Source organism: Heptranchias perlo, chromosome 22 (genome assembly GCF_035084215.1).
Source record: "Heptranchias perlo isolate sHepPer1 chromosome 22, sHepPer1.hap1, whole genome shotgun sequence".
Taxonomy (NCBI): Eukaryota; Metazoa; Chordata; class Chondrichthyes; order Hexanchiformes; family Hexanchidae; genus Heptranchias; species Heptranchias perlo.
In genome coordinates, this window is record NC_090346.1 from 23,883,548 (window position 1) to 23,898,535 (window position 14,988).

A 14,988-nucleotide genomic window follows, 5' to 3' on the forward strand; every position below is an offset into this window, starting at 1 on the left:
AGAGTTTTTTTTCTTTTGAAGACTGGAGTAGTAGCTCAGTAGTTCAGAGTACTTCTGCAATTATAGTTCATCACATTTCATTATTGGAAATTATACAGAAAATTATTTTTGCAGCTATGTGACAAAGGAGCGTGGTTGAAAACAGAAAGTGTATTTCAGTACTGCGGGGATTTTGTGTTTTATAGTAAGGCATAGGAGAACACGTTGCTTGATGCTGACTTTAGTTGGATTCTCATCTCCTGCATTATTACATCATTTGCTGCAGTATTTTCAGATTGCTCCCTCTGAACAGGGGAGATTCAATGCAGGTGAAGAGACTATGAAGGATTTCAAGTGGTTGAGAAATCTTCTATTCAATATGTGTTCAATCTAATACCAATTGTAGTTTTTTTTTTTGCTTTTAGGCCAAAGTCTCAGAAATTGTTTTGCAATTTAAGAACCAGTTGCTGAAAAAGCTCAAAGATTTTGATCTACGTGTTTGGAAATTCAGGAAAAATGTGAGTACCATACACAAAGTTCCAGAATTTGCAGTTTTCTTTCATTAGTTTTACAAAAAATTAGGATCTACACTTAATTATATTGTTTTTCATATAATATACTTTAAATATAAGAGTTATGTTAATACATAACAAAAAGAAAATGTTGCAAACTGAACAAAGTTTTAACAATGCCACTTTAATTCATGCAAGTATCTATTAACACCAATCGATTGTATATAAAGGATGAGTAGTCTCAAGATTGTAAAGGTATTGCACCTATAGATAGCTCTGTACACACTGCAATGGGTCCGGACATAATGTTATGTGACAACCCCAAATTGAACCCAAAGGAATCCCAACCATCAGCCTATAAGGTAAAAATTATCCCCTCCCCGAGCAAGGTTTCTGTCCTCAACCTGCCTCCACTGATCAAGATTTCATCCCAACCCCCAACCCCCAACCACCCCCGCCCACCCCACCAACTGAGCAAGATTTGCCCTTCCTCCCTCCCCCTACGAGCAAGCTTTTGGCTATCAACCCTTATATATATTATTTCTTATATTCATTTTGACTGGACCTGCAGGGAAGATTGCCACTGTTCCACTCTCCCAATTGTCTGACATGTTAGTGACAGGACATAGCATTATTTAGGGGGCCACCATGATCCCCATAACCAAAGGAAATTGCATAGCGTATCAGAACATAGGGGTAAATTTTTAACTCAACGCACAGGTGGATTGGGGGCAGGTGGGAAGGTAACAGTTATAAAAAACTAAAACCCGCCTCCAACCCGCCCACTTCCGGTTTTAACGGAGGTGATTGAGGGGCGGGCACCCAACCTGCTCTCGGGTGGCAGATTTTTTTTTTTTTTTTTATTCGTTCACAGGATGTGGGCGTCGCTGGCAAGGCCGGCATTTATTGCCCATCCCTAATTGCCCTCGAGAAGGTGGTGGTGAGCCGCCTTCTTGAACCGCTGCAGTCCGTGTGGTGACGGTTCTCCCACAGTGCTGTTAGGAAGGGAGTTCCAGGATTTTGACCCAGCGACAATGAAGGAACGGCGATATATTTCCAAGTCGGGATGGTGTGTGACTTGGAGGGGAACGTGCAGGTGGTGTTGTTCCCATGCGCCTGCTGCCCTTGTCCTTCTAGGTGGTAGAGGTCGCGGGTTTGGAAGGTGCTGTCGAAGAAGCCTTGCCGAGTTGCTGCAGTGCATCCTGTGGATGGTACACACTGCAGCCACAGTGCGCCGGTGGTGAAGGGAGTGAATGTTTAGGGTGGTGGATGGGGTGCCAATCAAGCGGGCTGCTTTATCTTGGATGGTGTCGTGCTTCTTGAGTGTTGTTGGAGCTGCACACATCCAGGCAAGTGGAGAGTATTCCATCACACTCCTGACTTGTGCCTTGTAGATGGTGGAAAGGCTTTGGGGAGTCAGGAGGTGAGTCACTCGCCGCAGAATACCCAGCCTCTGACCTGCTCTCGTAGCCACGGTATTTATATGGCTGGTCCAGTTAAGTTTCTGGTCAATGGTGACCCCCAGGATGTTGATGGTGGGGGATTCGGCGATGGTAATGCCGTTGAATGTCAAGGGGAGGTGGTTAGACTCTCTCTTGTTGCAGATGGTCATTGCCTGGCACTTATCTGGCGCGAATGTTACTTGCCACTTATGAGCCCAAGCCTGGATGTTGTCCAGGTCTTGCTGCATGCAGGCTCGGACTGCTTCATTATCTGAGGGGTTGCGAATGGAACTGAACACTGTGCAGTCATCAGCGAACATCCCCATTTCTGACCTTATGATGGAGGGAAGGTCATTGATGAAGCAGCTGAAGATGGTTGGGCCAAGGACACTGCCCTGAGGAACTCCTGCAGCAATGCCCTGGGGCTGAGATGATTGGCCTCCAACAACCACTACCATCTTCCTTTGTGCTAGGTATGACTCCAGCCACTGGAGAGTTTTCCCCCTGATTCCCATTGACTTCAATTTTACTAGGGCTCCTTGGTGCCACACTCGGTCAAATGCTGCCTTGATGTCAAGGGCAGTAACTCTCACCTCACCGCTGGAATTCAGCTCTTTTGTCCATGTTTGGACCAAGGCTGTAATGAGGTCTGGAGCCGAGTGGTCCTGGCGGAACCCAAACTGAGCATCGGTGAGCAGGTTATTGGTGAGTAAGTGCCGCTTGATAGCACTGTCGACGACACCTTCCATCACTTTGCTGATGATTGAGAGTAGACTGATGGGGCGGCCTGCTTTTTGTGGACAGGACATACCTGGGCAATTTTCCACATTGTCGGGTGGATGCCAGTGTTGTAGCTGTACTGGAACAGCTTGGCTAGAGGCGCAGCTAGTTCTGGAGCACAAGTCTTCAGCACTATAGCTGGGATGTTGTCGGGGCCCATAGCCTTTGCTGTATCCAGTGCACTCAGCCGTTTCTTGATATCACGTGGAGTGAATCGAATTGGCCGAAGACTGGCTTCCGTGATGGTGGGTATATCGGGAGGAGGCTGAGATGGATTATCCACTCGGCACTTCTGGCTGAAGATGGTTGCAAACGCTTCAACCTTGTCTTTTGCACTCACATGCTGGACTCCGCCATCATTGAGAATGGGGATGTTTGCAGAGCCTCCTCCTCCCGTTAGTTGTTTAATTGTCCACCACCATTCACGACTGGATGTGGCAGGACTGCAGAGCTTTGATCTGATCCGTTGGTTGTGGAATCGCTTAACTCTGTCTATAGCATGTTGCTTCCGCTGTTTAGCATGCATGTAGTCCTGAGTTGCAGCTTCACCAGGTTGGCACCTCATTTTTAGGTACGCCTGGTGCTGCTCCAGGCATGCTCTTCTACACTCCTCATTGAACCAGGGTTGATCCCCGGCTTGTTGGTAATGGTAGAGTGAGGAATATGCCGGGCCATGAGGTTACAGATTGTGCTGGAATACAATTCTGCTGCTGCTGATGGCCCACAGCGCCTCATGGAGGCCCAGTTTTGAGCTGCTAGATCTGTTCTGAATCTATCCCATTTAGCACGGTGGTAGTGCCACACAACACGTTGGATGGTGTCCTCAATGCGAAGACGGGACTTCATCTCCACGAGGACTGTGCGGTGGTCACTCCTACCAATACTGTCATGGACAGATGCATTTGCGACAGGTAGATTGGTGAGGACGAGGTCAAGTAAGTTTTTCCCTCGTGTTGGTTCGCTCACCACCTGCCGCAGGCCCAGTCTAGCAGCTATGTCCTTCAGGACTCGGCCAGCTCGGTCAGTAGTGGTGCTACCGAGCCACTCTTGGTGATGGACATTGAAGTCCCCCATCCAGAGTACATTTTGTGCCCTTGCTACCCTCAGTGCTTCCTCCAAGTGGTGTTCAACATGGAGGAGGACTGATTCATCAGCTGAGGGAGGACGGTAGGTGGTAATCAGCAGGAGGTTTCCTTGCCCATGTTTGACTTGATGCCATGAGATTTCATGGGGTCCAGAGTCAATGTTGAGGACTCCCAGGGCCACTCCCTCCTGACTGTATATCACTGTACCGCCACCTCTGGTGGGTCTGTCCTGCCGGTGGGACAGGACATACCCAGGGATGGTGATGGAAGAGTCTGGGACATTGGCTGAAAGATATGATTCTGTGAGTATGGCTATGTCAGGCTGTTGCTTGACTAGTCTGTGGGACAGCTCTCCCAAATTTGGCACAAGTCCCCAGATGTTAGTAAGGAGGACCTTGCAGGGTCGACTGGGCTTGGTGTTTTGCCGTTGTCGTGTCCGGTGCCTAGTGGTCCGATGCCGGGTGGTCCGTCCGGTTTTATTCTTATTATGACTTTTCGTAGCGAGATTTTACAACTGAGTGGCTTGCTGGGCCATTTCAGAGGGCAATTAAGAATCAACCACATTGCTGTGGGTCTGGAGTCACATGTAGGCCAGACCGGGTTAGGGCGGCAGGCTTCCTTCCCTAAAGGACATTAGTGAACCAGATGGGTTTTTATGACAATTCGATAGTTTCATGACCATCATTACTGATACTAGTATTTTAATTCCAGATTTTTTTTTATTTAATTAATTGAATTTAATTAATTAATTGAATTTAAATTCGCCAGCTGCCGTGGCGGGATTTGAACTCATGACTCTGGATTTTAGTCCAGGCCTCTGGATTACTAGCCCAGTAACATAACCACTCTGCTACCGTACCCGTCGGTCAGTAAAAGCTTTTAAGGAGGCTTCTGGCCTCCATTTTGACAGCCTTTTATTTTTAATTCATGGGGGCCGGAATTCCTGGGCCTTCTGCTTCACACCAGGTAAGAGGAAGTGAGAAGGCACAACAAGCCTACCTGCCGCAACCCCACAAATGCGATCGACCGACCCCCCCCCCAACCCCAAACAACGATCTCCAATCCCTGGCCACAAGCTCTGACCTCCCCCGCAGTGATCTCGGACCCCCACCATGATCTCTGACCATCCCCCCACGGATCTCCGAACCCCCCCCCCCCCCCCCAGCGATCTCGGACCCCCACCATGGTCTCCAACCATCCCCCCACGATCTCCAACCCCTCCCATCGATCTCCAAACCGCCCCATCTCCGACCCCCCCACCGATGTCCAACCCCCCGATTACCCCCGACCCAGATGACCCCGACCCCCAATGACCCTCGACCTAAACCTCACTCACCCCGATGACCGACCCCCCTGACCCCGTGACCCCCCCCCCCATCTAAGACTTCCCTGCTGTCATCCGCTTCCTGGCTGTTCTCCCGTCCGACTGATGGCCAGCCTATCAATCTGGCTGGCCTGCCGGGCGGGAAACCTATGAAAAAAAAATGAAAGACGTCCTTACGCCAAAATCATACGGTCGTCTGGGTTTCCCGTCAGGAATTCCGCCCCCGCCCTCTTCCCGGCTCCCAATTAAAATTTACCCTATAGAGTTCAGTGTTATCCTAGAAAGCTTTTGCAATGTCCGGACAGTTGGGTAAATTTTAACCGGAAGCCAGGAAGAGGGCGGGAGGGGTGGAATTCCTGACAGGAACATCCTTACGATTTTGACAGGCTGGCCATCAGTCGGACGGGACAACAGCCAGGGAGCAGATGCCAGCAGATAAGTCTTAGATGTGGGGGGGTGAGGTCATCGGGGTTGGGGGGAATCGGGGGCAAGTCAGTCATCGGGGAGGGTCGGAGATCATGAGGGGGTGGGGGGTCAATTGATCGCGTTTGTGGGATCGTGGCGGCTAGGCTTGTTGGGCCTGGGGAAAACACTCCTGCTCCTCCTGGCCCACAAGCAGTGCAATAAAGGCACTTACCTGCTGATCCGGCCCTTCTCGCCTCCTCTTACCTGGTGTGAAGCAGAAGGCCCGGGTATCCCGGTCCCCAGGAGTTAAAAGTAAAATAGCTGTCAAAATGGAGGCCGGAAGCCTCCTTAAAAGCTTTCACTGAACGACCCGCCTCCTGAGAGCGGGTTGGTCGCCCGCCCCTCGACCCGCCTCCGTCAAAACCGGAAGTGGGCGGGTTGGAGTCGGGTTTTAGTTTTTTTTTACAATTTTTACCTTCTCACCCACCCCCAATCCACCCGTTCATGGGCTTAAAATTTACCCCAGTATGTCCATATGATATGGGGAGGAAATGTATTCAGTTTAGAGACTGAAAAGAATTGCAGCAAAGCAGTACTGTTAATTATTTGGTGCACTGAGCAAGAATATGTGTAGCAGTTGCTATTGAGGAATAGGAACTGATTCACATATACTGACCTGTCCATATTTTACATTCCAGCTTCTACTCCCATTAGACTCGCATGTTATTTTCACACATCACTGCTCATTTGTTACCTTTTTATCTTGTGTGTATGCTTTGTTCTTTCAGCTTCTGGATGTGTCAGTGCTTTCAAGCTCAGTAATCAAGTGTGTAGAGGTACACCTGATTCACACCATTTATGGCTAGGAGCTTGTCAACCTGAGGTTGTAGGTAAAATCTCTTCCTCCCCGTGCTCTGAGCTGCAATTTTATTCTGCTACATAGGTTGAAGATACTAACTTCCTGTATGAAATAAGCGGTTGGATACTAAAAGTCTCGCAGAAAACAGCGGACGTTATTAAGAATGGCGGTAAAACATTCCGTCAATTCTGGAAGCTGAGCAGAGTCAGACAGATGATGCTGCATGTTGTTCCATTGTACCTAGCAAAGATTCAAGAAACATTACAACAGTTACAAGGAGAACTACAAAGTAAGTAAAGACTGATAAAGAAATTGTATTAAAAAGATTGAAAAGATGTTGGGCACATTGTTCAGTTTCTGCACCTGGGAGTATTGAAAGACAATCGAGCGCAGGAGGGGTCACACACCCAGAAGAAATCCTGCCCGATTTTCCATCCATTACTTTCGATGTGTCAAATTCCATTATATCCTAAGTAACATGCATTTGCCTGTCAGTTCATTGTTATCTATTCAATTATCTTATGTCCTGATCAGAAGGTGCAACTAGGAAGCTTCCCCAAAACCCAATTAATCAAAAGTAGAGAAGTCTGCAAATTAAAATGCTCAAATGTACTGAAAATACATTAGTTCAAACAAAAGGATTGCATTTTCCATTCTTTTTTATGACGATCTGGCAAATACAAACTCTTTAAAAAGCTGATGCTTTTCTTCTCCCTCATTCTGTTTCCCATGCCACTCACACATGTATTGACCATAAAAATGTGAAAATCCATTGCAGTATCAAAACCACTGACTGTTAGTGACAAGCCTTCCTCTAAATGACTTTCAGTGAACATGGTGATCTTGTCCAATAAGAGACCTCAACATTAGTGGGTACATCTGGATGGAATTTGAGACCACATGAAGCATTTGTTTAACAATAATGGACTTTTTAATGAGATCATACAAATAGGATTCCACTCTGAATCAACACAGATTCCCAGATGTTAGGAGGCCTTTGTTGTAGATACAAAACAATCTTAAAATCATGCATGCTTCTGAGCTGTAGACTTAAAACTGACAAGGACATTCCAATTTGCAAAGTTCCTGACCAATCAACAATTAAACTCTGAATGACCTGAGAATTTATTTACTTAACAATTAGACTTTGCAGCCTTAAAGGGACATAGGTCTGTCTTACCAGAAGAATAAAGCATTGTGCATTAAATGGTGTAATGCTCCTATCTGCACACAAAGCAAAGGGAAGAATCGGATGGGGAGGTTCACAAACCCTCAAGGGAACCAGCTCAATTTTCCATCCATGAATTTAAATGATCAGGAAATTGGACGAGCTCCATGACCAGCGTTCAATCCTCGCCACCTGATGTTCTTCTATTCACTGCACTTAGGTGATCCAATGTGGCCCAGGCACAATAACAGGAAAATCTGCCCCATTTACTTCACTGCTTCTGGGTATCTCCCTAACAAACTTCCTTACCATGAGGAACACCACAAGAGATCCACTATTGATATTGTAAAAATGGTATGATGATGTATTTCCTGTTCCTCTGGTGTCATACTTCCTATGTCACACTCTAGGATCACACTTTTTTCATTGGCTCAAGTGTCATATTGCTGTAACTATTGGAAGTGACACATTTCAGTAGGAAGAATGAGGGGAGGCAATATAAACTAGAGGGTACAACTCTAAAAGGGTTAGAGGAACAGAGAGATCTGGGGGTATATGTGCACAAATCGTTGATAGTGGCGGGGCAGGTTGAGAAAGCAGTTAAAAAAGCATACTGGATCCTAGGCTTTATAAATAGAGGCATAGAGTACAAAAGTATGGAAGTCATGATGAACCTTTATAAAACACTGGTTCGGCCACAACTGAAGTATTGTGTCCAGTTCTGGGCACCGCATTTTAGGAAAGATGTGAAGGCCTTAGAGAGGGTACAGAAGAGATTTACTAGAATGATTCCCGGGATGAGGAGCTTTAATTACGTGGATAGACTGGAGAAGCTGAGGTTGTTCTCCTTGGAACAGAGACAGTTGCGAGGAGATTTGATAGAGGTATTCAAAATCATGAAGGGTCTAGACAGAGTAGATAGGGAGAAACTGTTCCCATTGCCGGAAGGGTCAAGAACCAAAAGACACAGATTTAAGGTGATTGGCAAAAGAACCAAAGGTGACATGAGGAAAAACTTTTTTACACAGCGAGTGGTTAGGATCTGGAATGCACTGCCCGAGGGAGTGGTGGAGGCAGATTCAATCATGGCCTTCAAAAGGGAATTGGATAAGTTCTTGAAAGGAAAAAATTTGCAGGGCTACGGGGAAAGGGCGGGGAAATGAGACTAGCTGGATTGCTCTTGCACAGAGCCAGCGCAGACTTGATGGGCCGAATGGCCTCCTTCCGTGCTGGAACCATTCTATGATTCTATGTCTACCAATAACAAAAGCAAAAACTGAATCAATCAAATCCGTAGAAAGTTTTCAAAATCCTTTTGAATGCAGGAAATCAGAAGTCTGTGACTATGAGAAATGATGAAAATCTACTGATTATTTTTAAAAAGATGCAGACAGATGATGGAGAAACAGTCAAAGAAAAAGAGGGAAGAGGGGAAGACCGGGGTGGGGGGGAGAGAGGGGAAGATCGGGGTGGGGGGGAGAGGAAGAGGGAGAGATCGGGGGGGGGAGAGGGGGACATTGGGAGGACATCGGGGGGGTGAAGAGGCGGACATCGGAGAGGGAGACATCGGACATTGGTGCAGGGTGCAAAGGTAGGTTCGTTTTGTGTTTTAACTTCCTTCTATGGTGTTTTATTTAATTTATTTAGTTTCTTTTTCCCTAATCTGGCCCTTTATGTCTGGTTTCACCAGGCATGAATCAGAAGCAGTGGGCAAGCCGCCCAGGTAAGTTAAAAATCGTTACAGTTACTTACTCTGTCACAGGTAAAGTGCCTTAAGTACCTCAATGAGGTACATTTGGCTCTTTAACTGTCATCCCGCTGGCTTTAATTGCCGGTGGAACTTCAGTTTTCGGGTCGCCCGTGCGCACACAGGTGGGTCCCTGGGAAACACGGAAGTCGGTGGGTTGGAGCCGGCTTCCGAACCCGAATGGGATTTCTGCAATTTTCGGAGCCCCCCCACCCCCAACGCACCCGCAATTGCCCCCTAAAATTGAGCCCAGAGAGTGGAATCCTTCTAATTTGTAATATTTCGTAAGTGTTTAAAGTATTTGCCTTTTTTTGTTCATACCGAGAATTTGAATAAATTCTGCTGTGGTATCTGTTTATTTGACTACCTTCACTAGGTGAGGGAAAGTCCACTTATTTATTTTGCAGAAACCAATCAAAAAGCAATTATGCTATGCTAGACCATCTGGGTGCAATGGTTCATCTGCACACAAAGCAAAGGGAAGAATCGGATGGGGAGGTTCACAAACCCACAAGGGAACCAGCTCAATTTTCCATCCATGAATTTAAATGATCAGGAAATTGGACGAGCTCCATGACCAGCGTTCAATCCTCGCCACCTGATGTTCTTCTATACACTGCACTTAGGTAATCCAATGTGGCCCAGGCACAATAACAGGAAAATCTTCCCCATTTACTTCACTGCTTCTGGGTATCTCCCTAACAAACTTCCTTCCAAATTCTTTCACTGACCCCATCATCTTGTAACAGTGCGACCTCTGACTCACTGTGAGCAACATCATGAGAGATCTGCTAGTGTGTGTGTGTGTGTGTTTATATAAAAAAGTTTTGTGCCCATTACATGTCTGTTATACACTGGACTTCCACTTCACAACATCAAACTTTGTTACAGATTCAGAACAATCCTAAAAAAAAAACGAGGGGAAAATACATAATCACTGACCTGGAGCCTGGCGTATACAAGCCATTACAACTGCCCTCTGTTTGACCGTAGGAATTGAGAAGCAGCTACAATTACCTGGCTTTTCCTATTTACACCATTTCCACAAAGGGAGCGATTGGGCAGTGGCCTACAGCTATAATTACCTGGTTTGGCCTCCGCTGGTGGGAAGGCATAATTAAAGCATGATAAGTTGTCATAGCAAGTTTTCATTATAAATATGGGAGTAGCAAGTTATAATGGAAACAGCTGACAGGAATTACATGTAGATATAAGATTTTTCATATATTAATAGATAAATCAATTTGATTTTCAGAGCCTGTGGCTACACTAAAGGATGCCTACTATGATGTGACGCTGAAGGAACTAGATCAGGAGTGGAGACAGAAAACTGAGAACTATCTAAAGAAAATTCAGTCTTTTATACCCACAGTGGTTCAGGATACATGGCTGCTGCAATCACTGCAAAGTGTGTTACATATTACCAAGCAAGCGTTTGATTTGGTAAGTGCAATAAATGCTGCACTACAGAGGAAAATACTTTGTGTCACTAATATTTAATTTTGTAATCTAGTTTATTTTTATACTGGAGAAATAAATTTTGTTTCTATTCTAAGCTCCAGCTAACCATATTAAGTATTTAAAAAATCATGGTCAGTCCCATAAATTAGGAAAAGTGAGATTCAAGAAAATGATTGGGTTTTTATTTGTTAAATGCACTGGGGGTAATTTTGACTTAGGTTGATAGTGTAAAACGGGCGATATCAATTCTGCGGCCCGTTATACATCTCTCCATTGAAGTCAATAGAAATGAAAATCAGGAGTGATGTATCTGAGCTGAATCGATATCTCCCGTTTTGGACCATCACCCAAAGTCAAAATTACCCCCAAATTCTAGACTTCTTTTTGTTATGAACTGAATCAGTATTCAACTGTAATGCAGTAAAACTGGATCATTAAAAGGCGTTTATATAGCGTATCACTTTTTATACAGCAAGTTGTTATGATCTGGAATGCACTGCCCAAAAGGGTGGTGGAAGCAGATTCTATAGTGACTTTCAAAAGGGAATTGGATCTCTACTTAAAAAGGAAATATTTGCAGAGCTATGGGGAAAGAGCAGGGGGAGTGGGACTAATTGGATAGCTCTTTCAGAGCCGGCACAGGCACGATGGGCCGAATAGTCTCATTTTGTGCTGCATGATTCTATACTTGGTTGATTTTATAGCAGCATTGGCAGAGATTTGGGAACACATTGCCTGTGGCTAGAGAAACTGTAGAACAACAAATGAAGGAGGTATCTTTTCATAAAATAAAAGGCATGAGAACAGGCCATTTGGATTATCAAGCCCCAACTGTAAGGTGATAAGGTTTCTCAGTTGCATTAACAATTTACCTTCACCATTCTATTCCATTTTCACCATTGTCTACCTGCAGCTGTTATTAGTCTTATTACTTATCAAGGTAATACTTTTCCCCATATCTAAACAGGCAACACAACAAACGTTGAAGTGGGCAGAGGCAAAAATCTCCAAAGCCACAAGCAAGATCCAAAAGCCACTTGCAAATCTCTACAAACATTCAGCAGAGTAAGTACCAGGATGTTAAATATTATGGCCCAGAGTTTCCGCTAGATTGCGTTGGCTTTTTCAGTGCAATCCAGCTGAATCAGCGCAAAACATCGAGGAATTTCAAATTACACCCTGTGTAATTTGCACCTAGCGTAATCCCCCCCCCGCCCCCCGCACTCGAAACAACGAGGATTATTTTTATTTGTTCGTTCATGGCATGTGGGCATCGCTGGTAAGGCCAGCATTTATTGCCCATCCCTAATTGCCCTTGAGAAGGTGGTGGTGAGCCGCCTTCTTGAACCGCTGAAGTCCGTGTGGTTAAGATTCTCCCACAGTGCTGTTAGTTAGGAAGTTCCAGGATTTTGACCCAACAACGATGATGGAACAGCGATATATTTCCAAGTCGGGATGGTGTGTGACTTGGAGGGGAACGTGCAACTGGTGTTGTTCCCATGTGCCTGATGCCCTTGTCCTTCTAGGTGGTAGAGGTCGCGGATATGGGAGGTGCTGTCGAAGAAACCTTGGTGAGTTGGTGCAGTGCATCCTGTGGATAGTACACACTGCAGCCACGGTGCGCCGGTGGTGAAGGGAGTGAATGTTTAGGGTGGTGGATGGGGTGCCAATCAAGCGGGCTGCTTTGTCCTGGAATGTGTCAAGCTTCTTGAGTGTTGTTGAAGCTGCACTCATCCAGGCATGTGGAGAGTATTCCATCATACTCCTGACTTGTGCCTTGTAGATGGTGGAAAGGCTTTGGGGAGTCAGGAGGTGTGTCACTTGCCGCAGAATACCCAGCCTCTGACCTGCTCTCGTAGCCACAGTATTTATGTGGCTGGTCCAGTTAAGTTTCTGGTCAATGGTGACCCCCAGGATGTTGATGGTGGGGGATTCGACGATGGTAATGCCATTGAATGTCAAGGGGAGGTGGTTAAACTCTCTCTTGTTGGACATGGTCATTGCCTGGCACTTGTCTGGTGCGAATGTTACTTGCCACTTATCAGCCCAAGCCTGCACGTTGTCCATCTTTAGGATGGTGAGTTTCTGCCGATTGCGCCAGCCTGTGGCCGTTCGAGGAAGGTTTTAAAATTAAGCTAGTTTTCTTAGGCGCAAAGGCACTAGTAGACAGGATTTAAATGTTTTTAAATAGTAAAAAATATAAATTTACTAAGAAACTGACAAAGTAGGAAATGCTTCAGTATAGTTTTTTTGAGTCATTATCAGTGAATTTAAATCAGGTTACTCACAGGCAGAGGTTCTTTATTAAAAATGCTTATTTTTGTCATAAACCCATTTTCAACTGTATTAATAAAACTGCACCAGGTTATCACTCTTAATACATCAATGAATATTTTTGATTGTTTTAAAAAAAAATGATTACGCTATGTTAAGCTGCTGAATCGTGCTGATTCATGGCAGATTTCATGTTTGTGATTATATTAATGCATTTTATCAGAAACCCGTTGTAAAATGTGCCAGTGCAATTTTTGGGTGCAGTTTGCACCCAAATGCTGATTGCACCTAGAGCGGAAACTTCAGGCCCATGCACCTGTAACCATATTTCAGTTGAGTTAATCGTTACATTTTATGTGTTTTCCAAAAGATCATTATGTCAACCTTGGCAAAGTGGTAGCATTCTCGCCTCTGAGCCTGTGGGTTCAAGCCCCATTTTAGACACTTGAGCACATAATCTAGGCTGACAGTTTAGTGCAGTACTGAGGGAGCGCTGCACTATTGGAGGTGCTGGCTTTTAGATGAGATGTTAAACTGAGACCCCCATCTGCTTTTAAAGTATTTCACTGGCTCTGAAGCACTTTGGAACATTCGGAGGATGTAAATGACATTATATCAATGCAAGTTCTTTCATAGTATCATAGTAGGTACAGCATAAGAGGATGCCATTCGTCCATCGTGCCTGTGCCGGCTCTATGGAAGAGCTATCCAATTAGTCCCATTCTTCTGCTCTTTCCCCATAGTTCTATAATTTTTTTCCCTTCAAGTATTTATCCAATTCCCTTTTAAACGTTACTATTGAATCTGCTTTCACAACCCTTTCAGGCAGTGCATTCCAAATCATAACAACTCGCTGCGTAAAAAAAAATGTTTCCTCATGTCACCTCTGGCTCTTTTTCCGATCACTTTAAATCTGTGTCATCTGGTTACCAACCCGTCTGCCACTGGAAACAGTTTCTCCTTATTTACTCTATCAAAACCGCTCATGATTTTGAACACCTCTATCAAATCTCCCCTTAACCTTCTGTTATAAGGAGAGGAACCCCAGCTTCTCCAGTCTCTCCACATAACTGAAGTTCCTCATCCCTGGCACCATTCTGGTAAATCTCTTCTGCGCTCTCTCTAAGGCCTTGACATCCTTCCTAAAGTGTGATGCCCAGAATTGAACACGATACTCCAGCTGAGGCCTAACCTGTGTTTTATAAAGATTTAGCATAACCTCCTTGCTTTTGTACTCTATACCTCTATTAATAAAGCCCAGGATCCCATATGCCTTTTTAACAGCCTTCTCAACTTGTCCTGCCACTTTCAAAGATGTGCACACCCAGATCTCTCTGTTCCTGCCCCCCCTTTAAAATTATACCCTTTAGTTTATATTGCCTCTCCTCATTCTTACTACAAAAATGTATCACTTCACACTTCTCTATGTTAAACTTAATCTGCCATGTGTCTACCCATTTCACCAGTCTGTCTATGTCCTCCCGAAGTCTGTTACTGTCCTGCACAATGTTTACTACATTTCCAAGTTTTGTGTCATCTGAAAACTTTGAAATTATATCTTCTGTAACCAAGTCCAGGTCATGAATATATATCAAAAACAGCAGTGATCCTAATACTGACCCCTGGGGAACACCAGTGCATATTTCCCTCCGGCCTGAAAAACAATAGTTCACCAATATTCTCTGCTTTCTGTCCATGCGCCAGTTTTGTATCCATGCTGCCACTGTCCCTTTAATTCCATGGGCTTTAATTTTGCTAACAAGTCCATTATGTGGTACTTTATCAGATGCCTTTTGAAAGTCCATATACATGACATCAACCGCACTGCCCTCATCAACCCTCTCCATTACTTCATCAAAGAACTCAATCAAGTGGAGTATCATGTTCAGTTTTGGGCATCACACTTTAGGAAGGATGTCAAGGCCTTAGAGAGGGTGCAGAAGAGATTTACT

General features: G+C 45.0%; 1 protein-coding gene across 1 annotated transcript in view; it reads left to right on the forward strand.

The window, feature by feature from the left end:
* LOC137340965 (uncharacterized) overlaps positions 1–14,988 on the forward strand; it is a 125,938-nt gene that overhangs the window by 76,593 nt on the left and 34,357 nt on the right. Inside the window, exons 27-30 of the mRNA XM_068003775.1 lie at positions 405–497; positions 6,471–6,675; positions 10,557–10,744; positions 11,730–11,827. Of these exons, the coding sequence (XP_067859876.1) occupies positions 405–497; positions 6,471–6,675; positions 10,557–10,744; positions 11,730–11,827 (584 nt within the window). The remainder of the gene's footprint in view (positions 1–404; positions 498–6,470; positions 6,676–10,556; positions 10,745–11,729; positions 11,828–14,988) is intronic.